We start from the raw sequence: 24,389 nt of genomic DNA on the forward strand, positions 1-24,389 counted from the left end.
CATCCCCAGCCTTTTTTAATATTTTATTTAGAGGCAGGGTTTCACTGAGTGTCTTCGGGCCTCTTTAAGTTGCTGAGGCTAACTTTGAACTCGTGATCCTCCTGCCTCAGCCTCCCAAGCTTAGAGGCATGCAATTATATTATTATTAAAGGTGTGCAAAACCAGGCCTGGTACCTTTTTGTATTTCTACTCTGATTGGAAAATGATGATGATGATTTTTTGTAGTACTGGAGATTAAACCTAGGGGCTCCCACATGCTTGGTAAGTGCTCTGTCACTGACCTACATCCCCAGCCTTTTTTATTTTATTTTATTTGCCCAGGCTGATGTGGAACTTGCAATCCTCCTGCCTCAGGAGGATTAAATAGATAGATTACAGGTGTGCACCATCTCATTTGGCTCAGACTGACATTTTCAAAAGAACTTTAAAATTCTGTTTTCCTGGTGGGTGTTGTGGCACACACCTGTAATCCAAGCTACTTGGAAAGCTGAGGAAAAAGGATCAAAAGTTCGAGACCAGACTGGGCAACTTAGTAGGTTAGAATATATAAGGATGGGTATTTTGAAAGGAGACAAACAGGGAAGGAAAGAGGGACTGTATTTGTAAACTAAAAACTCCATGAACACCTCACTTTCACTCCCCAGGCCTGTCTTCCTTAAGGCCTGAATTCTTAAGAGATCCAATAAGTCTCAGAATATTATAAATCCAAATTAGTGTCTATATTCCTTATTAGTTTATAGAATGTATTTCTAGACTGATTAAAAGAAGCCGAGAGAGAGAGAGAGAGAGAGAGAGAGAGAGAGAGAGAGAGATATGATGTTTAAAAACCCATGATACAGGGCTGGGGTTGTGGCTCAGTGGTAGAGCGCTTGCCTAGCATGTGTGAGGCACTGGAGTTGATTCTCAGCATCGCATATAAATAAATGAATAAAATAAAGGTCCATCAACATCTAAAAAAGATTTTAAAAAATGATACAGTTCAAGATCTATTAACTAGAAAACGTCAGCCTGAAAATTCTAAGACCAAAGCCATCATGACTCACTGTATACTCTCCATGAGCAAAAAAAAAAAAAAAGGATCCAGATGCTATGGCACATGCCTAGAATCCCAATGACATGGGAGACTAAATCAGAAGGATCACAAGTTCAAGACCTGCCTCTGCAATTTAGCGGGACCCTGTCTCGAAATAAAAATTGAAAAATGGTTGGGGATGTAGCTCAGTGGTAAAGCTCCCCTGGGTTCAATCTCCTGTACCAAATGGAGGAGGAGGGCGGGGAGGGGGAGGGGAGGGGAGGGGAGGGGGGAGGAGGGGGGGAGGGGGAGGGGAGGGGGGGAGGGGAGGGGAGGGGAGGAGGAGGAGGAGGAGGAGGGAGGAGGAGGAGGAGGAGGAGGGAGGGGGAGAAGAAAGAGGAAGGAAGGAAGGAAGGAAGGAAGGAAGGAAGGAAGGAAGGAAGGAAGGAAGGAAGGAAGGAAGGAAGGAAGGAGGGAGAACCGTGTTCATTAGGCTGACACTGCCACTGCATGCTTCCCATGCTCACTATTTACAAAGTTTAAAAGAAGCAGCCCCCATCAGGGCACAGTAGCAGGTCTGTATTTCCAGTAACTCAAAAAGCTGAAGTAGAAAGATGACAAGTTCAAAGCCAGACTGAGCAATTTGATGAGATACTGTCTTAAAAGAAAAAAATAAAAAGATCTGGGATATAGCTCAGTGGTAAAGCGCCTCTGGGTTCAATTCCCTAGTTGGGGGGGCGGGGGCAGGGGGTATAGAGTAGAAGGAAAATAAGAAGCCTAAAACCCCCAAAACACATCTCAATCTCAAGCGTCCACACTCTCTTCCTTTTGTTTTTGACTCCCTCTCCCTTTGACTGTGTAGCCTGCTCTATTGTGTGTTGTCCTAAATAAATCCCCTTGCCTTCTTAATAAGTCTTTGCTTATGCCTTTTTTAACTTGTCCTGAAGTTCCTTTCTGTCAAGAACCTGCCAGGGCTCACTTGAAGTCCCCTTTTCCCCTTCCAGGGTAGCTCCTTGGACCCAATCCAGTGACAGACTATGTCTCAAAAAAAAAAAAAAAAAAAAAAGGCAGGGGAGGTGACTTGGAATATAGTGAAATGGTAGAGCACTTGGCTAAAGTGCCTGAGAACCTGGGTTTAATCCCTAGTACCACAAAAAAGAAAATGTTAGTCTGTTTCCCAAGTAGCAAAGCGGAAAAGAGCTACTGTTGATTCTGCACCTACTGTATGCCAGGCTTACTTAAACTTTACATTGGCCCTGTGAGCAATTAGGACCTTCAGTTCAAAAATAAAGATACTATGAGAGCATAAAGTAACTTGTCCAGAGCCCTTTTTTTTTTTTTTTTTAAAGAGAGAGAGAGAGAGAGAGAGAGAGAGAGAGAGAGAGAGAGAGAGAGAGAGAGAGAGAGAGAGAGAGAGAGAGAGAGAGAATTTTTAATATTTATTTTTTAGTTCTCGGCAGACACAACATCTTTTGTTGGTATGTGGTGCTGAGGATCGAACCCGGGCCGCACGCACGACAGGCGAGCAGGCTACCGCTTGAGCCACATCCCCAGCCCAAGAGCCCTTGTATAGTATAGAGTGGAATATGGCTTTGAGCCAAGGTTCATAAGCATAAATTCTTCCTTTAATCCACTAACCTGACTACAAATAAGATTTCTGCAAAGGGGTTATTTTAGAATAGAGAGAACTGGGCAGGGGCATAAAAGGCAGAGAATTTTAAAGGGCAAAAAGCCAAGACATTATCTGAACACTGCCTGCACCTTCAAACAGCATCCCTTAAATTTGGGTGTGCAGTTTAAATCAAGAATAAACTTTCTTTGGGTGGCTGCTGGCTGAGTTGAGAGGAATGACTTCAACAGCCAGTCATTTATTGCATGACTTTTATTTGCAAAACATAAACTCACAACATAATTTTCATAATCAAGAAGTTTACCATCTCATGGGGAAACCAGATATTGAGTACTTTATGTAAAAACATCAGAATTAAGATGTAAGGAAAATGTGCTTCTCTCCTATGTGAGAGGCAACGTGAGTTACCTCCCTGGCTGGGCAAGAGGCGAGAGGCCCTTAGACACATCTTTGTGTCCAGAACTTTCCCCACCCTTCTCAGGTTGAGGGCTTGTCTGTGTAAAGGCGTGCCTGACCACAACCCCTGAAAACCCAATGGTCTCACCTGACCTTGGGACACTGGCCCCCTTAATCTTCTTGGAAGGAATTTCCCCCCAGAATTTTTGTTACCCCAATAAAAGCCCACTCCCTGGCGTGTTCTCTCTCTTGCTAGCCTCTTCAGTAAACCTCGCTACTCTAATAGGTAGCTTGAGGCTGGGGGTACAGAAGCAGTCCTGGAGCTGGTTTAAAGGTAATTCAAACTCCCTTTGGATTTCTTCCCTTCACCTATGAAGCCTGTGCTGGCCGCCGGCTAAACTCCTGGATGATGTAATAAATGCAATTGGTAAGAAGTCTTCACATGGAGTTAGTTGAGAAAGTGAGTGTAGGTTATTGTGGATATAAGAAAGAGGGGTGGTTGAGGACACTTATCAAAGCACTGATAAGTGTTGACGGTGGGGGCTGGAGTTGTAGCTCAGTGGTAGACTGCTAGCTTAGCATGTGTAAGGCACTGCGTTCGATTCTGGACATCACATATAAATAAAATAAAGGTCCATTGACAACTAAAAAATATTTAAACAAACGGGGTTGTAGCTCAGTGGTAGAGCGCTTGCCTCACACGCGTGAGGTCCTGGGCTCAGTCCTCAGCACCACAAAAAAATAAATATAAAAATAAAGATATTGTGTCCGTCTACAATTAAATAAAGGAACAAAACGTGCTGATGGTGAAGCTGTGCCAAAGAAAGAGAAGGCCAGCTGCAGAACTGAGGGGAGGTTTTGTTTAAGGCAGTGGAGCATCTGGAGAAGAGGCTAAGGATCGGAGGAACTCGTGCAGAGGAACGACAGTAGATTCATACTAATATAAATAATAGCTTAATTAGAAGAATTAGTCCTCTATGGTGCCTATATAGTAAAGGTGAACTGGGAAGGTCGTCGACAGCACGGAGATAATTTCAGTTATGAAAATGGAAGGGAGGACGGGTGTGATCTGTGACCTGAAATGGGGAAAAGCTGAGAGTACTGGATTATCTGGCTTTGTGGGAATGAAATCATCTTTTAGGCCAGGAAGGCTGAGATGATTACTAGCTTCAGAAGACTTGGAAAAGTCTGGAAGTGTGATTGGGAGAACTATGCACATACTCATGATGCACACGAGGGCAACAGTGACCCAAAAGCACTGATAGCCGTGGGCTGGCCTGAACCTCTGGGAGGAGTTGTCGCTGTACCCGGAGCCTCACTCTGCACAGCTGGATGGGAGTGTACCACCCCTAGGGAGCAGGTGGCAGAGCCGCCCAGGAAGAGCCGGGACACAAGCGCGCGCTCTGGGGGGACGCGGAGCAGGAGGGGCGCGCGGGGGCGCGGAGCGAGCGCGGGCCGCCGGGAGCGGGGGGCGGGCCTGAACAAGCGGGCCTCTGCGCGGCACTTGGCACGCACGCGCAGATGGGCCGCGGGCCCCAGAGGCAGAGAGGAGGGGGAGCAAGAAAAGAGGGGGGTGTGGAACGTATTTCCGCTCTGGCGGACAAATAATCCTGGCCAAAGGGGAGGCACGGCTGTCCGGCCCTTTAACCGCGTGGGGGTGCCAGTGGAGAAAGGGGGGTCGGGAAGGGGGGGATCCTGCTCCTTTAATTCCCTCCCCTCTTCCTCCTCCCTGAGTCCTCGCCGACGCCGCCGAGCGCGGGGCCTGGAACACACGGCACGAGCTGCCCCCGCCCCTCCCCCCTTACGCCCACGCGGAGCCGGCCCCGCGCGCGCGCCCCGTTCACCCCCCGCGCCTGCGCGCTGCCCAGGCCCTGCCCGTGTGTGTGGGGGGCGCTGCCGGCCCCGGGGGGGTGGGGGAAATAGGGGGGAAAAAAAACAGCGCGCGGAACTCGGCCAGGTGAGAGACGCGTGCACTCAGGGTCGTGGGCTGGTGGGGGGGGCGTGCCACGGAGCTCTGAGCGTGGGAGGGGGGCGTGCACGATGCGTGCAGGCGGCGGGGAAGGACGTGTAAAGGGGGATAGAGGGAAGGAGGCAACGGATAAAGGGGGCGGGGTGAGAAGAGCGTGCAACCCTGGTCACCCTAGAGTCCAGAGCCCCAGGATTCTGTCCCCCCTTTCTTCGTCCTTCCCCTGTGGGCGCGTGGGCTAGCCCCTGGGTCGCGGGCCGCCGGTCTGGGGGGTGTGGACCGCTGCCCCGCCCCCAGGAACCACGCCTCCCTCCTCTCCCAGGGCCAGCGCCTCCCGGGGGTTCGGGGAAACTGAGGAAAAGGCTTGAAGACTGGGAGATTGGATGCTGGGGGTGCCGAGCAAGAATGGGAGCTAGAGGCTTGGACCCCTGGCTTCGGAGAGCCAGAGACCTTTGTCTCTGACCGGTTTCCTTCCCAACCAGGGTTGCCCACTCCCGCCACAATGGCCTCTGGGGTGGAAGTCCTGCGCTTCCAGCTGCCGGGCCACGAGGCTGCTACGCTACGGAACATGAACCAGCTCCGCGCAGAGGAGCGGTTCTGCGACGTGACCATTGTGGCCGACAGCCTCAAGTTCCGTGGCCACAAGGTCATCCTGGCTGCCTGCTCGCCATTCCTACGAGACCAGTTCTTACTGAATCCCAGCTCTGAGCTGCAGGTCTCGTTGATGCACAGTGCACGCATCGTAGCCGATCTGCTCCTTTCCTGCTACACCGGTGCCCTCGAGTTCGCAGTCAGGGACATCGTCAACTACCTAACGGCTGCCTCCTACCTACAAATGGAGCACGTGGTGGAGAAATGCCGGAACGCCCTCAGCCAGTTTATTGAGCCCAAAATAGGCCTTAAAGAGGATGGGGTCAGTGAGGCTAGCCTCGTGAGCAGTGTCAGTGCCACCAAGTCCCTCCTCCCTCCAGCCAGGACCCCAAAGCCAGCCCCTAAGCCCCCACCCCCACCTCCTCTACCCCCTCCGCTCCTGCGGCCAGTGAAGCTGGAGTTCCCTCTTGATGAAGACCTGGAGCTGAAGGCCGAAGAGGAGGATGAGGACGAAGATGAGGACGTGTCAGACATCTGCATAGTCAAGGTGGAGTCTGCCCTCGAGGTGGCGCACCGGCTCAAACCCCCTGGAGGCCTGGGAGGGGGTCTGGGTATTGGGAGCTCTGTAAGCAGCCACCTTGGGGAGTTGGCCCAGAGTAGCGTGGCCCCCAGCACTGTAGCCCCACCACAAGGTGTGGTGAAGGCCTGCTACAGCCTGTCGGAGGACGCAGAAGGGGAGGGCCTGCTGTTGATCCCAGGAGGCCGGGCCAGTGTGGGGGCCACCTCGGGCCTAGTGGAAGCGGCAGCGGTGGCCATGGCTGCCCGGGGGGCGGGGGGCAGCCTTGGGGCAGGGGGCAGCCGGGGTCCCTTGCCAGGGGGTTTCTCAGGTGGAAACCCCTTGAAGAACATCAAGTGCACCAAGTGCCCGGAAGTGTTCCAGGGCGTGGAGAAGCTGGTCTTCCACATGCGTGCGCAGCACTTCATCTTCATGTGCCCGCGCTGCGGCAAGCAGTTCAACCACAGCAGCAACCTCAACCGCCACATGAACGTGCACCGTGGCGTCAAGTCGCACTCGTGCGGCATCTGCGGCAAGTGCTTCACACAGAAGTCTACACTGCACGACCACCTCAATCTGCACTCGGGAGCGCGGCCCTATCGCTGCTCCTACTGCGATGTGCGCTTTGCCCACAAGCCTGCCATTAGGCGGCACCTCAAGGAACAGCACGGCAAGACCACTGCGGAGAACGTGCTGGAGGCCAGCGTGGCCGAGATCAACGTCCTCATCCGCTAACTAGCGGAGCCAGCGTGGAGGCCAGGAGGCTGGGGTCCCTGGGCTGGGTGGGAAGAGGGGTTTTACGCCCAGGAGAATTGGGGGGTGGGGAATCTGGGGCAGACACATCCCTAGGGAGGGAGGGAGGAGATTCCTTGGAAAGAAGACCCTGCCTGTCAGCAGAAGAAAAGGATGGAGCTGGGGACAGGGTTCTTTGACAAGACCAAGAGAATATAGGGTCCCAAAGAAAGATTTCTTCTTGTAGAGGTGCATGGATATGTGGAGGGAGGGGAAGGGTCCTATACAATAAGGAAAAGCAAAGACTGGAAAATGTTTTTTCCTGGCTAAGGCTGCCCAGGAGAAGGTTCCAACATTCGTTGAGGTAGGGGTGGGTGGGTGGGAATTGGGAGGGTATTTGGCAGGAGGCAGTTTACTTGCTCCTGTTTAGAATAGATCTTGGGAGAGGGAGTGGTAAGGGGAAACGGTTACTGAATCCAGAAAAGGAACAGGGGAGACAGTTCTTGCATGCTGGGGAAATGGGACTGTGGGTACAAGGCTCACCAAAATTGAAGAACAAAGTAAGGTGCCAGGTAAAAAACTAAGGTGAGCATCCTGGGTAGATATTGGGAAGTGGGGGTACAATAGCAAGAACAATGAATAGTGGAGGGGGTGGGGGGCAGGGCACATAGGAAAAGGACACAAGGAGGGCTGTTAGCGGGGAGGAAGAGGAGTAGAGACTTATACAGTATTTTTTAAGAAAAAACGTATTTTTTAGGATTTTTTCTGGAGTTGGGGTTTTAGTTTTTCTGCTTTGTTTTCCACAAAATAAATTTTTTTTTCTTTATACTCTGGCAACTGCGTGTATATAACTGTCCACCCTAGACAGCCTCTCTCTTTGATGTTGTGTGCTCAGTAACCAAAAGTCACAAATTCACACAGGTCCCATGCCCAAAGGATCCCAGTTTTACACAGGACATAGATTGTGACAAATGAGCACCTCTGGCCAGGAAGATACACTCCTCCAGTTCTGCAACCTCAACTTATAGCCAGATACCTCATAGCACAAGTGACTGTCATCTGTAGTGATAAACAAGTTGTTCCATGACCTGCTGGATTTGGTATCAGTACCAAGAATGGGCTGAAGGTGGCTATACCCACTGAAATTGCAAATACACATCTGTGTTTTGGCATTTTTGTCTGGGGGAAATGGTTCGTGTCTTGGGGAAAACTAAAAACCCACTAAACTTGCATAGGATGTGGGGAAAACTACATTTCCCAGAAAGCTCTGGAAAGTTCTTAACCAGAGAACTACAGTTCCCAGAAGGCCTGGGATTGGCCTCAGATACCCCATACCTTAACTACCTGCCTGTGTCAAATACTGTTTGAAACCATACATTTATTTCCAAACTTTGACTAAGATGTAATGCCTTCCGGGATGGCACTCTAAATCAGAGTTGTGTATCTTGGTGTGTGCCATTCATACATAAACTGTCAGTTAAGCTATGACCCACGGAGTGCCTCTATTCTTGAGGAAAAATGATTACTTACAGTATTCACTCTCTCGGGCCGCCGGGTTTACCTGGATCTCTAGCGCATATGGTGGCGGAACACGCCTGGCATAAGCAGAAGAGACAATTTAGCCCCAGGTTTTCAAAAGGGAACGCCGCTCCAAGGGGCATGAAGCAGCCTGCTAGAGCCAGCCAATAGTATAGGTGTCCTCCGCATGTCCCTAACGCTCCCTTCTTGCTCGATAGACAGGCGAGGACCAAATGAGGCCGAGCCTTCTATCAGGTCGCCCAGAACTAGAAAATACAGAAAAGCAATCAGAGTCAGGAGAAGCACAAGAGAATCCGAAAGCCAGGAGGGACAGACACTCTGCTTTTACAAGTGAGGATAGAGAAGCCACACCTGGATCCAGACTTGCCTCACCCTTAGTTCTCTGCAGAGCTGAGGCTGGGAAAGACAGGAATTCAGACCCGTAGTCCCCAGTTTAGGACAGCCACTGCCATCTCCGAGGCCGCTCTCAGGGGAAAATGGCTAGAATGCTCGTAGCGGCTCCTTTAAGCCTCCTCCTCGCCCCCCCTCCCTCGCCCACGTGACCCGGGGCGGCCGCGCGCCGGCTCGGCCCCCCGCGCAAGCGGCGATGGCGGCGGCGGCGGGAGCTGCAGCGGCGGCGGCCGCCGAGGTGCGGAAGGGGAGGGGGAGAGGCGGGTGCATGCCCGCGCGCGCGCCCGGGGGAAGCGCGCGCCCGTGCAATGCTCCGGGGGTGCAACGGGGCCGGGGGGCCCGGGCGGGACTTGCAGCAATCCAGGGGGCCAACACCGGGGGCGGATGAGGGGACCAGGGGGTGGGAGGTGGGGGGAGTGGGCACGGAGGCGCGCGTGCAGCCGCCGGCTGCCCCTGAGTGGGCGGCGGGCGCCGGGGCTCCGGGAGCACGCGCGAGGGGCACGAGGGGCCGTCCACCGGGCTGGGGGGCAGCGGGCGCTGGAGGGGTTGGTGCCCGGGGTCCCCGCGGCCTGGGGGACAAAGGGGGAGCGGCGCGTGCAGCCGGGAGGAGGGGGCGGGGCCGGGGCGCTGAGGCCCCGCCCCCTCCCCCTCCTCTCCTCTCGGCCCCAGAGATGCGGGGTCTACCGAGAGGGCGGGGGCTGATGCGGGCCCGGGGGAGGGGTCGTGCGGCCCCTCCGGGCAGCCGAGGCCGAGGAAGAGGGGGCCCCCATAGAGGAAGAGGTAGGCCCCGGAGCCTACTGTCTCTTCCCAGGGCCCAGGCGTCCTGGGCCCCCCAACTCCCTACCGGGCTGACCAGCCCCCCTGTCCCTTGTCTCCCCTCCCAGGGGGAGGCCCCCGCTGAGATGGGGGCACTGCTGCTGGAGAAGGAGCCCAGAGGAGCCACCGAAAGAGGTGAGTGGGGTGGAAAAGGGCCCAATTAGCCCTTCACTTTACTGACAGAGGATCCCCAGAGTCCTCAGCCCTGAACTTTTTCTCTTCCCTACAGTTCATGGCTCTTTGGGGGACACCTCTCATAGTGAGGACACCCTGCCCAAGGCCAACACCGACTCCCTGGAACCTGCTGGCCCCTCATCTCCGGCCTCTGTCACTGTTACTGTTGGTGATGAGGGTGCTGACACCCCTGTAGGAGCTACACCACTCATTGGGGATGAACCCGAAAACCTGGAGGGAGATGGGGGCCGAATTCTGCTGGGTGAGAGGAAGGAGAGTCAGGGAGTGAGGGTGGGGTTCTGTGACTCTGCTGCCTTCTTATCTTGCCTCTGCCTATCTCCCTGTCTCTTTTTCTAGGCCATGCCACAAAGTCATTCCCCTCATCCCCCAGCAAGGGAGGTGCTTGTCCCAGTCGGGCCAAAATGTCAATGACAGGGGCAGGGAAATCGCCCCCATCAGTCCAGAGCTTGGCTATGAGGCTACTGAGTATGCCAGGGGCCCAGGGAACTGCAGCAGCAGGGCCTGAACCCCCTCCAGCCACCACCAGCCCAGAGGGACAGCCCAAGGTACACCGAGCCAGGAAAACCATGTCCAAACCAGGAAATGGACAGGTAAGGATGAGGGGATGGAGTGGAAGTGGGAGAAAATGAGGTTATCCATGGTAAAGGTGTGTTTTGTTTTGTGTTTGTTATTGTTGTTCTTGTTGTTAATATAGTTTAGCTTCAGGCCCCTTCGGGTTTTCACAGATTTACCAAAGGGCTGCTATGTGTTAAATATTAGGTTGGGCTGGGCTTAATCTGACTGATTCTCTCTTCCTGGAGTTTGTATTCTTGGGGGAAGGGTGGTAAGAATAGAAAAGAGGCATGTTGAAGACTTATTTATATAGTTTATATCCTAATTACTTTTTATGATAATGACTATGTAAAGGAACTTCCAACCTCTCTACTTTTCTACTTGAAAGCAAGTCCTGCAGGAGATTTTTCATCCCTTCTTGGAACTGCCTGTTCTAAACCCCCCCCACACACAGACAAACACATACACATACATACATACATACACAAGCTCTGTTTATTTATAAAGTCTTTACTGGGAATCTATCCTGAGAAGGAGATGAGGGCCACAGAAATGTCAGAAGAGGAAAGTGAAAAGGGTCCCCAAATCCTAGAAGATTTACAACAAGGTGGGCTTTTTGGATTGGGGGTATTATTTTTTTGGGGGGGGGTGGTCTTGTTTGTTTTTGTGTTACTCAAGATTAAACCCAGTAACATTCTAGCTCAGAGCTATATGCCTATCCATTTTTTAAATTTTGAGACAGAGGCTTGCTAAATTGCCCAGGCTGGTCTCAAACTTGTGATCCTCCTGCTTCCGCCTCTTGAGTAGTTGTGATTATAGGTATGTGCCCCATGCCTGGGTATGACAAGGACTACCGGAATTCCAAAAATAACATAAAAATTGCCTTATAATCCATTTTAAGTGGACAATTTAATGGTGTTAATATTCATAATGTGTAACCATCAATCTTCATAAACCTTTTTACCCTGTAAAACTTAAAACTACATGTCCATTAAACAATAACTCCCCATTCCCTCCTCCCCCAGCCCTTGGCAACCACTATTCTAAGAGTGTCATTACTGTTAACTACCTTATACCCGTACACTTATTCAGTATTTTTCTTTTTGTGACTGGCTCATTTCATTTAGCATAATGTTTCCAAGATTCCTCCATGTTGTCATATGTGTCAGAATTTCCTCCCTTTTTAAGACTGAATAATATTCCATTGTTCATACGTATTATCCCTCGATATCCCAAGGGGGATTTATTCCAAGCCCCCTTATTGATGCAAAAGTCCCTGAATGCTTAGGTCCTTTACATAAAACAATTTAATATTTGCTTCTAAGGTACACATATCATCCTTTAAGTCAGCTCTGGGTTATTTTTAGTACAACTTAAGTCCTTCATAAATAGTTATTACATTATAATGTAATGATAAAAAAAACCTGCATGTTCGGTATAGGCAAAATTTTTTTCAAATATCTTTTGGCTTCAGTTTGTGGAACTTGAAGATACAGAAGGCTGACTTTGTGAACCACATTTTACTTTGTCCATTTATCACTCGGTGGACACCTGAGGCCAGGCCTGGTGGTACTTGCCTGTAATCCCATTGGCTTAGGAGGCTGAGGCAGGAGGAGCGCAAGTTCAAAGCCAGCTTTAGCAAAAGCGAGGCGCTAAGCAACACAGTGAGACCCTGTTTCTAAATAAAAAATACAAAAAAAGGTCTGGGGATATAGCTAAGTGTTTGAGTGACCTTGAGTTTAATCCCTGGCACCCCACCCCCACCCCACCCCCCAAAAATGGACACCTGTGTTGTTTTCACATCTTAGTTGTTATGGATACTGCTGCTGTGACTGTAGGTGGGCAGAGACCTTTTAACTTCCTGAGTTTGTGTTTTCACACACCTCCTCTTGGAAAACAGTAGTTCTTGTTTTTGCCACTTACTGGTTTCTGGAGCTTAATTTTGGAGGAGTGGTTCACCATGCCCCACTGAACTTGAGCTCCAAGCAAACTCAGGCAAAACTGCAGGTTCACTCCAATCCTAAGCCTGTTTCCTCTCGCCCCAGCCCCCAGTCCCCGAGAAACGGCCTCCTGAAGTACAACATTTTCGTATGAGTGATGACGTGCACTCTCTGGGGAAGGTGACTTCAGGTCAGTGCCCTTCCTGACCCCCCCCCACCTCCGTGATTTGATGTGGCCCATCCCTGGGGTGTATAGTACAGGTTTTACTCTTTTTCTCATTACAGATGTGGCCAAAAGAAGGAAGCTGAACTCTGGAAATGGCCTGGTGAGCTAGAGGGAGGGAGCAGGGTCTCTCCATCTGGGGGGCTGTTCCTAAGGATCCTAGAAATTGGGGCTATAGCCTGTCCTCAAGAGAAATGGGGGTGAAGGGTTGGAATGTAGCTCAGTGGTAGAGCACTTGCCTAGCATGCACAAGGCCCTGAGTTCGATCCCCAGCACTGCAAAGAAAAAAAGGAGGGAAAAGAGAAGTGGGGGATTGATGGAAGATGCCTGTAGCCTCAAGTTTTTTGATCTTTTTCTAGTCAGAGGAATTGGGTTCTGCCCGGGGTTCAGGAGAAGTGACCCTGGAGAAGGGGAACCCCAGGTCCCTGGAGGAGTGGGAGACAGTGGTAGGCGACGACTTCAGTCTCTACTATGACTCCTACTCTGTGGATGAGCGCGTAGACTCTGACAGCAAGGTGAGCCAGAGCAGCCTGCCCTCTGCAGCCAGGGAGTCCCCTGGTCCGGGGCTCGCTCTCCAGTCTTTTCCTGTTCCCCCTTTTCTTTCTTTTTATCTTCTCAACACCTGCTAATCCATGACCCCATGCTATCTCCCTCTGTTTCCAGTGTGTTCCTCCAACCCATTTTATCCCTTGCTCTCTCCACCAAGATGCCCCCCCCCCATCCTGTACTTCAGCTTTAACATCCCATTTTGTGGTTTGTTGGTGGTTTACTTATTCTCTTGCTCTTTATTCAGTTTTATCTCACATGTTTATGTGTGGTTTTGCTTTTTATTTAACATTTTATCATGGAAACTTTCAAGTATATACAAAGTGGAGAATAGGGAACCCCCATCATCAGCTCCAGTGGCTATCAACACACAGCTGCTCATCTATACCTCTCCCAATACACACACTGGCTGGATTGTTTCAAAGTAAGTCTCAGGCATCATATTGTTTCATGTAGAAATGTTTCCACATGTATCTCTAAGTATAGAGTCTCTTTTTATTTTTTTAACATTACAAAATTACTATTTTCACACCCCCAAAAACTTAGCAGTAATATCTTAACACCATTAGACATCCTGTCAGTGTTTGAGTTTATTTGATTGTTTCAAAGTGGGCTTTTGGCAAGATCCAAATGTAGACCACATGTTGATTTGATTGACATTTGTCTTAGATTTCTTTTGATACAGATTTCCTCATCTGTTATTTGCTTACTGTTATTTATGTTGGTACTGGGGATTGAACCCAGGGGCCCTTTACCATTCAGCTATATCCTCAGCCCTTTTTATTTTTATTTTTTATTTTGAGACAGGGCCTCACTAAGTTGCTGAGGCTGGCCTCAATCTTGGAATCCTCCTGCCTCAGCCTCCTGAGTAGCTAGGATTATAGACATGTTCCACCACATCTGGCTGTGTTCCTCATTTTTTCACCATTTATTTGTTGAAACTAGATCAGTTGTCCAGCAAAATTCCTCACACTTGGAGTGGCCTATTATTTTGTGTGAACAGATTAAGCTGATAGTTCTAGAAGCATGATTTTACTTTTTTTTTTTTTTTTTTTGGTAAGAAGACTTTTGATAGTGCACCCAGGTTCTTCCTGTTTCCTCACATTAGTGACGTTATCATTGACCAGTGGCAGGTTCAGGTGATGTCAACCTGACTCCTTCATTATAGAGCACCTCATTAACTTTTTTAATTTTTTAATTTGTTTTAATTAGTTATACATTGATTAACTTTTCATCTAGTGTTTTCAGCAGCCATTAGCAATTGTACCAATTTTCAGCAGCCATTAACAGTTGTACCAGTTGTACCAATTTCATAAAAGCAGTATCACATGGTATTTGTTTCCTGAAATTCCTCTTTTGTATTTCCTATTATGTTGCCAGAATTCACACTACATTTTTACTTGCAACTATGGCACCCTTTCCCTTCTGTATAGTATTCCATGTTCCCATCTTTATCCAGCCCTTTCCCTTCTCTTCTGCCTACATTTGCCTTTTCCAAGGAGCCATCTTGAGTAATGGCGGTGATAGTGATGTTTTTCTTTACCCTACCATATCATCTTTAGTCCTAGGGTTCTACCTCTGCCCAGTTCTCCCCAGGGGAGGGCTAGGACCTGGAGGTCAATGTTTCCCCAGCCCCACTTTTCTCTCTCAGTCTGAAGTTGAAGCTCTGGCTGAACAACTGAGTGAAGAGGAGGAGGAAGAGGAGGAAGAAGAGGAAGAAGAAGAGGAGGAGGAAGAAGAAGAAGAGGAAGAGGAGGAAGATGAGGAATCAGGCAATCAGTCAGACAGGGTAAGAGTAGATGTGGAATGGAGGCCTGTGGGGCCAGAGGAGCAGGGTGTGAGGTTGAGGCCAGATCCCCTAACCCTTCCTCCTTCACAGAGTGGCTCCAGTGGCCGGCGCAAGGCCAAAAAGAAATGGCGGAAGGACAGCCCGTGGGTGAAGCCAACTCGGAAACGTCGGAAGCGGGAGCCAGCACGGGCCAAGGAGCCACGAGGTGAGGGGGCTCCTCTGCTTTGGATCCCCTCCTCCAGCCCCCCTCCCGTCCCCAGAGAGCACGCACGTACGCACACGCTCACGCATGTATACCTGCATGTACCCACACGTCCAGGCACTGTGAGCTCGCACTCTCACTCTCTCTGTCTCTGTGTCAGGAGTGAATGGTGTGGGCTCCTCAGGCCCCAGTGAGTACATGGAGGTCCCTCTGGGGTCCCTGGAGCTGCCCAGCGAGGGGACTCTGTCCCCCAACCACGCTGGTAATTGCCAATTGCCCGGACAAGGAGCCACTAGGGGGCGCCCACAGGGCTGGAGGGACGGGGAGGAGGGGGGTCCCCTGCCAGCACTGGGGTATCCATGGCAGACTTTGGGGTTCTGGAGCAAGGAGGGAGAGGTAGGGTGGGTAAGAGAGAACCCTCAAAGTGGGTGAGGGACAGAGCCTCCCTCAGCTTCCTTTTTCCTCTGTCCAAGGCGTGTCCAATGACACATCTTCACTGGAGACTGAGCGAGGCTTTGAGGAGCTGCCCCTCTGCAGCTGTCGCATGGAGGCACCTAAGATTGACCGAATCAGTGAGCGAGCAGGGCACAAGTGCATGGCCACCGAGAGTATAGATGGAGAGGTGGGCCCATGGGCTGGTGGGAGAGGTCCTTGGAGAGCCAGCAACAAACCCCAGACTCACCTTTTGTTCTCACCCATCTTCACTATCCCAGTTGTCTGGCTGCAATGCTGCCATCCTCAAGCGGGAGACCATGAGGCCATCTAGTCGTGTGGCACTAATGGTGCTCTGTGAGACCCACCGTGCCCGCATGGTCAAACACCACTGCTGCCCAGGCTGCGGCTACTTCTGTACGGCGGTGAGTGACCGGTGGTGCAGACAGGCAGCCTGCCCCATGGGAGAGGGCTCTCGGAGCCTGACTTCGTCCTCTGCCTGCCCCAGGGTACCTTCCTAGAATGCCACCCAGATTTCCGTGTGGCACACCGCTTCCACAAGGCCTGTGTGTCCCAGCTCAATGGGATGGTCTTCTGTCCCCACTGTGGGGAAGACGCTTCTGAGGCCCAGGAAGTGACTATCCCCCGGGGTGATGGGGGAACCCCACCAGCTGGTACTGCAGCCCCTGCACCCCCACCCCTGGCCCAAGATGCCCCAGGAAGAGCTGATACTTCCCAGCCCAGGTACTGGCCTCCCTCTTCCCTCTGCCTATTCCCTACCCCATCCCTCCTGCCCCTTAGACATTAAAACCTCCTCTCGGGGCTGGGGATGTGGCTCAAGCGGTAGCGCGCTCGCCTGGCATGCGTGCGGCCTGGGTTCGATCCTCAGCACCACATACAAACAAAGATGTTGTGTCCGCCGAGAACTAAAAAATAAATATTAAAAATTCTCTCTCTCTCTCTCCTCTCTCACTCTCTCTTTAAAAAAAAAAAAAAAACTCACAGTGCCCGGATGCGAGGGCATGGGGAACCCCGACGCCCACCCTGTGATCCCCTGGCTGACACCATCGACAGCTCAGGGCCTTCCCTGACCCTGCCCAATGGGGGGTGTCTCTCGGCAGTGGGACTGCCACCAGGGCCAGGTCGTGAGGCCCTGGAGAAGGCTCTGGTCATCCAGGAATCAGAGAGGTGAGTGGGTGTTAACTCTGAGGACAGCCAGACCTGGGACCAGAGGAGCAGGTACTGCAGCTGATGTTGAATTCTAAGCAACCCACCTTGTCCCCCTCCTCCTTCTGGCAGGCGGAAGAAGCTCCGATTCCACCCCCGGCAATTGTACCTGTCAGTGAAGCAGGGGGAGTTGCAGAAGGTGATCCTGATGCTATGTGAGTGTGCCACTTACTCACTGAACACCACCTTTATATCAGGCCCTGGGCTCAGGGCCAGGAGGACAGCCACAAAGCTCAGTCCTTACCCTGAAGGACTTAGCATGGTCGGGGAAGGACCATAACCCAGGAAAGTGGGGACATGGGTGCTAAGTTCTCTTTTGCATGTTTATACATGTTAACTCAAACCTTCCCAGTATCAAGGCACAGAAGCAAAGTATCTTACCCATTGTGTAGCAGTACCAAGGGGCAGGGCCAGCCTGAGGGAACTCTGGCTCTCTCTGCCGAGTGCCCTGACAGAGGGAGTGCCCTGACAGAGGCAAACACAGGATGCCCAGCAGGGGGCCTTAAGGAGCCTTCCTACAGGAGGTACCATTGCCCCCTAGCTTGCTTACCACTTGTTCCTCCCTCTTCTGGTATGGCGGGCTCTCCATGCAGTGGACAACCTAGACCCCAACTTCCAGAGTGACCAGCAGAGCAAGCGCACGCCCTTGCACGCAGCCGCCCAGAAGGGCTCCGTGGAGATCTGCCATGTGCTGCTGCAGGTTAGCAGAGCCCAGCCCTCTGCCTCATTGACCAGGTCTTGGACCCCTTCCCCTGCCCAGCCTTGCCTGGTGCCAGCCCTCCTACCCCTCCTCGCAGGCTGGAGCTAACATTAATGCAGTGGACAAGCAGCAGCGGACACCGCTGATGGAGGCCGTGGTGAACAACCACTTGGAGGTGGCACGCTACATGGTGCAGCGTGGTGGCTGTGTCTACAGCAAGGTGCAGCAGCAGGGAGTGGCCTCTAGGAGCCAGGGTTGGGCTCAGAGTGCCAGCCAGAGGACTTATCTGCCCATGTCTCCCTCAGGAGGAGGATGGTTCCACCTGCCTCCACCATGCTGCCAAAATTGGGAACTTGGAGATGGTCAGCCTGCTGCTCAGCACAGGACAGGTGGACGTCAACGCCCAGGTCAGCAGCCTGGGCTGCACACCCTGCCCAGCCCCTCTGGGTTCATCTCTAAATGTTTCAGCTTTGTCCAGGAAAAGCCCTTTGAAGTAGGCTCCTATGTTCTCTGATGTGGCCCATAGCCTTTGAGAGCTTTTTGGCCTCTCAGCACATTTCCTGTCCAGACTCAATTTCTCTAAAAATTCTTTTGTTTTATACATGGGAAATAATTTGTAGTAATTACAATCTGTTTTCCTAGGGGTGTTTATTGCTGCTGAATTGTCACAACTTCTAAGACTTTGGAATGGGCAGATCTAGGAAATAGTGTGGATGGGGTTTTTTTTTGGGGGGGGGGGTTGTATCATGGATTGAATCCAGGACACACTTAACCACCAGGCCACATCCCCTTCCCTTTTTGTATTTTATTTAGAAATAGGGTCTCACTGAGTTGCTTAGAGGCTAAGTTAAATTGGGGAAGCTTGCTTTGAACTCACAGTCTTCCTGCCTCAGCCTCCCAAACCACTGGGGATTACAGGCATGCACCTCCATGGCCAGCTTGAAATTGCATGTTTTTGTTTGTTTTCGAGGGGTACTGGGGATTGAACTCAAGGGTACTCAACCACGGAGCCACATACCCAACCCTATTTTGTATTTTATTTAGAGACAAGGCCTGAGTTGCTTAGCACTTCGCCATTACTAAGGCTGGCTTTGAATTCTAAATCCTGCCTCAGCCGCTCAAGTTGCTGGGATTATAGGCATGCACCACCACACCCAGCTAATAGTGTGTTTTAGAGGGAGAAAAATCACTTAATTCTCTGCAGCCTTAGGCAACAGGCACTGTTAATTCCATTTTATAGACAAGGAGGCCCACACATGATAAGAGACTTGTCCATGTTCTCCAAGCTTGTGGGTAGAGCTGGGATTCACAGACTGGCCTCTTAGTTTGTGTTCTTGACCATATGTACTCTGGTGAGCAGGGACAGTGGCCCGCTTCTTACTCCCTCTCACCACAGGATAGTGGCGGGTGGACGCCTATCATCTGGGCTGCAGAACACAAGCACATTGATGTGATCCGAATGCTGCTGACACGAGGAGCTGATGTCACTCTCACTGACAATGTGAGTAAGGATTTGGTCAGGGTTGGGAGAAGGTGGGAGCAGGTACAGCCTCAAGCCCCTGAGCAAATTGGAGGCTGCATTCAGGGATTCAGCCTCCCATACCACATCTTTTCTTTCACCCATAGGAGGAAAACATCTGCCTGCACTGGGCTTCCTTCACCGGCAGTGCTGCCATAGCTGAGGTTCTCCTCAATGCTCGTTGTGACCTCCATGCTGTCAACTACCATGGGGACACACCCCTGCACATTGCAGCTCGGGAGAGCTATCACGACTGCGTGCTGTGAGAACCTGCCCACCCCAGGCCCCTGACACTCCTGCCCCTCCTCCAACAGCTAGGGATGCCATGCATAGGCTCCCTTTCCCTCCCTAGGTTGTTTCTGTCACGTGGAGCCAACCCTGAGCTGAGGAACAAGGAGGGGGACACAGCATGGGACCTGACCCCTGAGCGCTCTGACGTGTGGTTTGCACTCCAGCTCAACCGCAAGCTCCGACTTGGAGTGGGAAACCGGGCTATTCGCACTGAGAAGATCATCTGTCGGTGAGCTTAAGTCCCTCTGCACCCTGAACAACCAGTGTGCCCTCTCCCAGGCCCCGTTACACCCTTATAACATCCCCCAAATCCTCCCCATCCCCCATCAAGCCTTATATTCACTCTAGTTGGTCTCTTGTTAGGGTTGACAAATACAGCAAATAGAAAGAGGGAAAAAAAAAAATCTGATTGGATTAGAATTTCAGATGGGAGCTGGGCAGCTCCTATAGTCCAGGTAGCACACTTTTTTTTTAGCATGAGAATGTCCCATGCAGCTGGGCATGGTGGCGCACACTTGTAATCTCAGTGGCTCAGGAGGCTGAGGCAAGGGGATCACAAGTTCAAAGCCAGCCTCAGCTCAGCAGTTTAGCAAGGCCCTAAGCAACTCAGTGAGACCCTGTCTCTAAATAAAATATTAAAAGGGTCTGGGGATATGGCTCAGTGGTTACATGCCCCTGGGTTCAATCCTTGATATAAAAAAAAAAAGAATGTGCCATGACATATTTGGGTCTAAATTATACTAAAGTGTTATTTCTGTTAATCTGAAATTCTAGTTTAACTGAATATCTTGGATTGTATCTGACATCCTTACTCCCAGAACCTCCCCTTCCCCATGCATAAGGAACCTCTCTACCCCTCTTGCATCTATGGGAGCTCTTCACCCCTGGTCCTTATCCTGTCTCTCCCACTTCTGCAGGGATGTAGCACGGGGCTACGAGAATGTGCCCATTCCCTGTGTTAATGGTGTGGACGGGGAGCCCTGCCCCGAGGATTATAAGTACATCTCAGAGAACTGTGAGACATCCACCATGAACATTGACCGCAACATAACCCATCTACAGGTAAGTGAGAGCCCTGGGTCCACCACAGAGCCACCAGAGTACAGTTGGGCAAGTAGGGTGCTTTTCTAGGTTACATGAAGGTATCATAAATAGGAGTTTATGGTGGCCTTGGGAACACCCCTATCGGTAATATCTTAATTTCCTCTCAACCTGAGACCATCACAAACCATTGTCCTAAAACATGGGGTCCCAGAGAAAGAACAGTGCTGGGGTGCAGACAGCACTGGGAGCTGGGCCACTGCCGATCCGGGGTTAAGTTGACCTTCTGCCTCCCACCCCAGCACTGCACATGTGTGGATGACTGCTCCAGTTCTAACTGCCTGTGCGGCCAGCTCAGCATCCGCTGCTGGTATGACAAGGTACATACCCCTCACCTGGACCCAGACGCTCTGCCATTGTTCCAGAGGAGCTGGCTGATAGCACCAATTCCCTGGGATCTTGTTCTTCACCTACCCTGTCAGGGAAGTGACAGAGAGGGCAGGGCAAGGCTGAGGATTCCTGGGACACTTCCAGGGCAGATCTGGGCCTCTGCCTAGGTATATGCAAATCAAGGGTGATGCCTGTGTTTCCTGGTCTCTGACCTCAGCAATGCTGCGGCCTGCTCGACACCTCCCTGCCTCTGGGTTGAAATCAGCAGTGGGTTTTTCTATGTAGTGTTTGTTGGGGGTCTTGGGCAGCTAAGATGGGTCCCACACAAAAACCACTGTTCTCGCCTCGGGTCTACTCCCCAGGATGGGCGGTTGCTCCAGGAATTTAACAAGATCGAGCCCCCCCTGATCTTTGAGTGTAACCAAGCCTGCTCCTGCTGGAGAAACTGCAAGAACCGAGTGGTGCAGAGCGGCATCAAGTAATACCCCTGCAGCCCCCATCACCCGGTCTCACCTACCACTCACTGCCCCATCTCCTCTCCTGGGGCTTTTCCAGGTCCTTGCACCTAGTATCTCCCTCTCTCCCACCCCTAGGGTACGACTGCAGCTCTACCGAACAGCCAAGATGGGCTGGGGTGTTCGCGCCCTGCAGACCATCCCCCAGGGGACCTTTATCTGCGAGTGAGTCAGCTGGGGGTACCTTGGCACCTGTGGGGCACAGTCACTTCTGACTCCAAGCCTCCCTCTGCCCTCCTCCCTGATGGATCACATCTCTTCTGCCCACTTCAGCCAGCCATCTTTGACCTCCACCCCACAGCTAAGGACGGAGCCTACCTCCACTCTGCCCACACTGCAGGGCCATCCATCCCTACTATCCTGTTTTCCCTTCCCTCCACCTCAGTGTATTTCCAGACCTCACACATCTTCTCCCTGCCCTGCCTCTGTATGTCCTTGGGCACGTTGCTTAATCTCTCTGAGCTTTAATTTTCTTGTCTGTAAAATGGAAGTGATAACAGCAGCCTGCCACCTACTTAAGGGCCTGTTTATCTCCATGACTTCTTTCTCTGCCTTCTACCAGCTGGCTCCCTATACCTTGGCCCTCAAACTTATTCCTTTGGCCTGGTAGGGGGAACCCTTGTTTGCCTATTCAAGGGACTATTGAGCTTCTCTCCATTATGTCTTCTGTCAAATTCTCAAACAAGTAGCCCCTTCCTCTTCCTCCTGGATCATCCTCCCCCACCATCTGCTCACTGCCTGTCCCTGCCAAAATCTGCTCTTGCCCTCACCTTCTGCTGCAGCCGAAGCCACCTCACAGTCATTCTGCTGCACTCCTACCCCCAATATGTGTCCCAGTCCTTGTTTTGGCATTTGCCCATTCCTATTAGACTACCTGATCCGATGGTGCTGCCCTCACCTCTGCCCAGCCCATCCAAAATTGCTATCTACCAGTTCCTCCTGCTGTCCAAATGTGGGCATTCTCACCCCCAAGCCACTCCCAAAGTTCCTCATTGCTTCTTCTCTTCCTGCAGCCCAGTCCCTCTTCTGTCACACAGCCCTGCATTGCCCACCACCTGCCCTGTGGTTCTAGGACACAAACCTCCCAGTGTCTAAACCCAGACAAACTTCCCCATCTGAGCCTGCTGTCCCTGGGTGCTAATGCCCTTAGCCACAGAGGCCCAGCTCTTGTCTCCACACTCTAGGCTCTAGCCCTTTTCTCTCACCTCCCACCACTGTTTCTCCAGGTCTTCTGGGGCCCACAGGCTTCTGGGATTTCCCTCCTACCTGCCTATTGTTCCAGCTCTCCAGTGGGGACTCCAACTGGCAGAATTGTATCTTGGGTTGTGCCCTCACATGCCTATCTATATCCCCCTTCCTCTTCTTAACACCCAACCCAGAGCCGGGGACTGCCCCCACCCGTCCCAGGCAATGTGTGCTTCTCTGTGTACCTGCTTTGCCTTGGGTCACCCACCACAGCCCCAGCGGTGTTGATCTGTGAGGTCCAAAGATAGTAATGGGGTATCTGAGGAATGAAAGAAGAGGATTCTGTGAGGTTGTAAGGAGAGACCGCCCTGCTCACCTTTAGAACCACTGTTTCCTGTGCAACAGGTATGTTGGGGAACTGATCTCTGACGCTGAGGCTGATGTGAGAGAGGATGATTCTTACCTCTTCGATTTAGACAACAAGGTAGGCAGGCAGCTTCTAAAAGCCCTGCTCCTAGTGGCTAGGTTTCTGGAGCCCCCTAGGAAAGGGAAACCTGGGAAGGAAGGACTGAATGGTCAATGCTAAGGGGATGACCAGGCAGGCAAGGGGGGGATGGATATGAAGAGTGATGTCCTTCCCCTCAGGATGGAGAGGTATACTGCATCGATGCCCGTTACTATGGCAACATCAGCCGCTTTATCAACCACCTATGTGACCCCAACATCATCCCTGTCCGGGTCTTCATGCTGCACCAAGACCTGCGATTCCCACGCATCGCCTTCTTCAGTTCCCGAGACATCCGGACTGGGGAAGAGCTAGGGTGAGGCATCTCTGGGCTCTGCCAGGAATGTTGGGGATCAGGCAGGGATTGAAGGGAGCTTCTTAGACTTTATCATACAAAGTGTCCCCTAGAGAGCTTGCTTGTGGTTTTTATTTGTTTGTTTGGTACCAGGGATTGAACCCTGAGCTTAACCTCTGAGCCACATCCCCAGCCCTTATTTTATTTTTTATTTTTGAGATGAGGTCTCACTAAGTTGCTTAGGGCCTTGCTGAATTGCTTTGAACTTTCAATCCTCCTGCTTCAGTCTCCTGAGCTGCTGGGATTATAGGTGTGCTCCACTGTGCCTGGCACTGGGGGGGCTTGTTAAAACTGTCCTGAGCATCAGCAAGATTCTGATTCACTAGATTTGGGAGGGGCCTCAGGAGCCTACATTTCTAACCAGTTCCAAGGCAGTGCTGAAGCTGCAAGTCCATAGAACTTAAAAAAGATTTAGAATGTATCTGGCAAAATGGGGCTGGGGACCTGAATCCTTCATGGGAAGTGGCATCCTCAGAGTCTTTAGAGTAAGGCTCTGGGTGCCCGAGTCCAGATTATACAAGCATCTGTGCTCCTCTGACAGGTTTGATTACGGTGACCGCTTCTGGGACATCAAAAGCAAATATTTCACCTGCCAGTGTGGCTCTGAGAAGTGTAAGCACTCAGCCGAGGCCATCGCCCTAGAGCAGAGCCGCCTAGCCCGCCTGGATCCCCACCCTGAGCTGCTGCCCGAGCTTGGCTCCCTGCCCCCTGTCAACTCCTGAAAACGGACCACACCCTTGTCTCTCCCCTGCCCCAATTGCCATCAGCTCAGCAGCTGCTTCTGCCACCTGCTGCTCACAGCCCAAACCTGGGGCACTGCCACCTTTCCTGCCCACTCCCCTTCACACATTCCTCAACCAGAGACTCCAGCCAGGCCCTGGAGGTCTGATGGCCCCTCTCCCAGAGCTGGTTCCTCCCTGGGAGCATGACTTCAGGGCTGGGCACCCCCATCTCCCATCCTCAGCTGAAGTTTGATGAATTGAAATCTGGCCTCTATGCCAACTGGGTTTTTTGTTGTTCTCAATAAACTTTGGGTTTGGTAATAAACTGGGTGATTGTTTTAAGGATCTGAAGCACTCAGCCAGAAGGAAGGTGGGTCCAAGGGCCAGAGCAGGGTGAGAAACAAGCTAGGCAGCGGGAGGGGAGGGGGGGAC

The 24,389-nt window shown here is 51.7% G+C and overlaps 2 protein-coding genes, 1 long non-coding RNA gene and 1 other non-coding gene across 12 annotated transcripts; 3 read left to right on the plus strand and 1 right to left on the minus strand.

Moving 5' to 3' along the window:
- The first annotated feature begins 4,661 nt into the window (after positions 1–4,661).
- Positions 4,662–7,720, plus strand: Zbtb12 (zinc finger and BTB domain containing 12). Its single transcript, XM_005338968.4, has 2 exons — positions 4,662–4,995; positions 5,487–7,720. Exon 2 carries the CDS (start codon positions 5,507–5,509, stop codon positions 6,884–6,886), a length of 1,380 nt encoding a protein of 459 aa, XP_005339025.1. The 5' UTR covers positions 4,662–4,995; positions 5,487–5,506; the 3' UTR covers positions 6,887–7,720.
- On the minus strand, positions 5,861–9,030 carry LOC144366264 (uncharacterized). The gene is made up of 2 exons (XR_013425278.1): positions 8,774–9,030; positions 5,861–8,667 (listed from the first exon to the last, which is right to left on the minus strand). It is a non-coding gene; the product is annotated as an uncharacterized LOC144366264 (long non-coding RNA).
- On the plus strand, positions 8,979–24,282 carry Ehmt2 (euchromatic histone lysine methyltransferase 2). 9 transcript variants are annotated; one of them, XM_078020263.1, is made up of 29 exons: positions 8,979–9,050; positions 9,697–9,763; positions 9,858–10,064; positions 10,160–10,413; positions 12,421–12,505; positions 12,601–12,641; positions 12,898–13,053; positions 14,736–14,873; positions 14,964–15,078; positions 15,236–15,337; positions 15,549–15,697; positions 15,789–15,932; positions 16,016–16,251; positions 16,513–16,695; positions 16,807–16,889; positions 17,328–17,434; positions 17,532–17,654; positions 17,740–17,841; positions 18,831–18,935; positions 19,061–19,215; positions 19,306–19,473; positions 20,162–20,306; positions 20,588–20,665; positions 21,038–21,153; positions 21,269–21,355; positions 22,781–22,859; positions 23,021–23,196; positions 23,777–24,023; positions 24,059–24,282. In XM_078020263.1, exons 1-28 carry the CDS (start codon positions 9,009–9,011, stop codon positions 23,955–23,957), a joined length of 3,624 nt encoding a protein of 1,207 aa, XP_077876389.1. In that variant the 5' UTR covers positions 8,979–9,008; the 3' UTR covers positions 23,958–24,023; positions 24,059–24,282. The 9 variants fall into 9 exon arrangements, with proteins under 9 accessions (XP_077876389.1, XP_077876390.1, XP_077876391.1 ...); XM_078020264.1 differs by lacking the exon at positions 15,236–15,337; XM_078020265.1 differs by lacking the exons at positions 12,898–13,053; positions 15,236–15,337.
- Trnaa-agc (transfer RNA alanine (anticodon AGC)) lies at positions 12,748–12,819 on the plus strand. The gene has a single exon. It is a non-coding gene; the product is annotated as a tRNA-Ala (tRNA).
- Positions 24,283–24,389: the final 107 nt, after the last annotated feature.

Source organism: Ictidomys tridecemlineatus, chromosome 8 (assembly GCF_052094955.1).
Source record: "Ictidomys tridecemlineatus isolate mIctTri1 chromosome 8, mIctTri1.hap1, whole genome shotgun sequence".
NCBI classification, from domain to species: Eukaryota; Metazoa; Chordata; class Mammalia; order Rodentia; family Sciuridae; genus Ictidomys; species Ictidomys tridecemlineatus.

Excerpts from the sequence above, each read along its gene's own strand:
- Zbtb12 (XM_005338968.4), top strand. The coding sequence starts at position 5,507 with ATGGCCTCTGGGGTGGAAGTCCTGCGCTTCCAGCTGCCGGGCCACGAG.
- Ehmt2 (XM_013364615.3), top strand. The coding sequence starts at position 9,121 with ATGCTCCGGGGGTGCAACGGGGCCGGGGGGCCCGGGCGGGACTTGCAG. Across the intron at positions 12,506-12,600 it reads TCTGGGGAAGGTGACTTCAG|ATGTGGCCAAAAGAAGGAAG; the intron begins GTCAGTGCCCTT and ends TTCTCATTACAG. Across the intron at positions 17,435-17,531 it reads TCTGCCATGTGCTGCTGCAG|GCTGGAGCTAACATTAATGC; the intron begins GTTAGCAGAGCC and ends CCCTCCTCGCAG.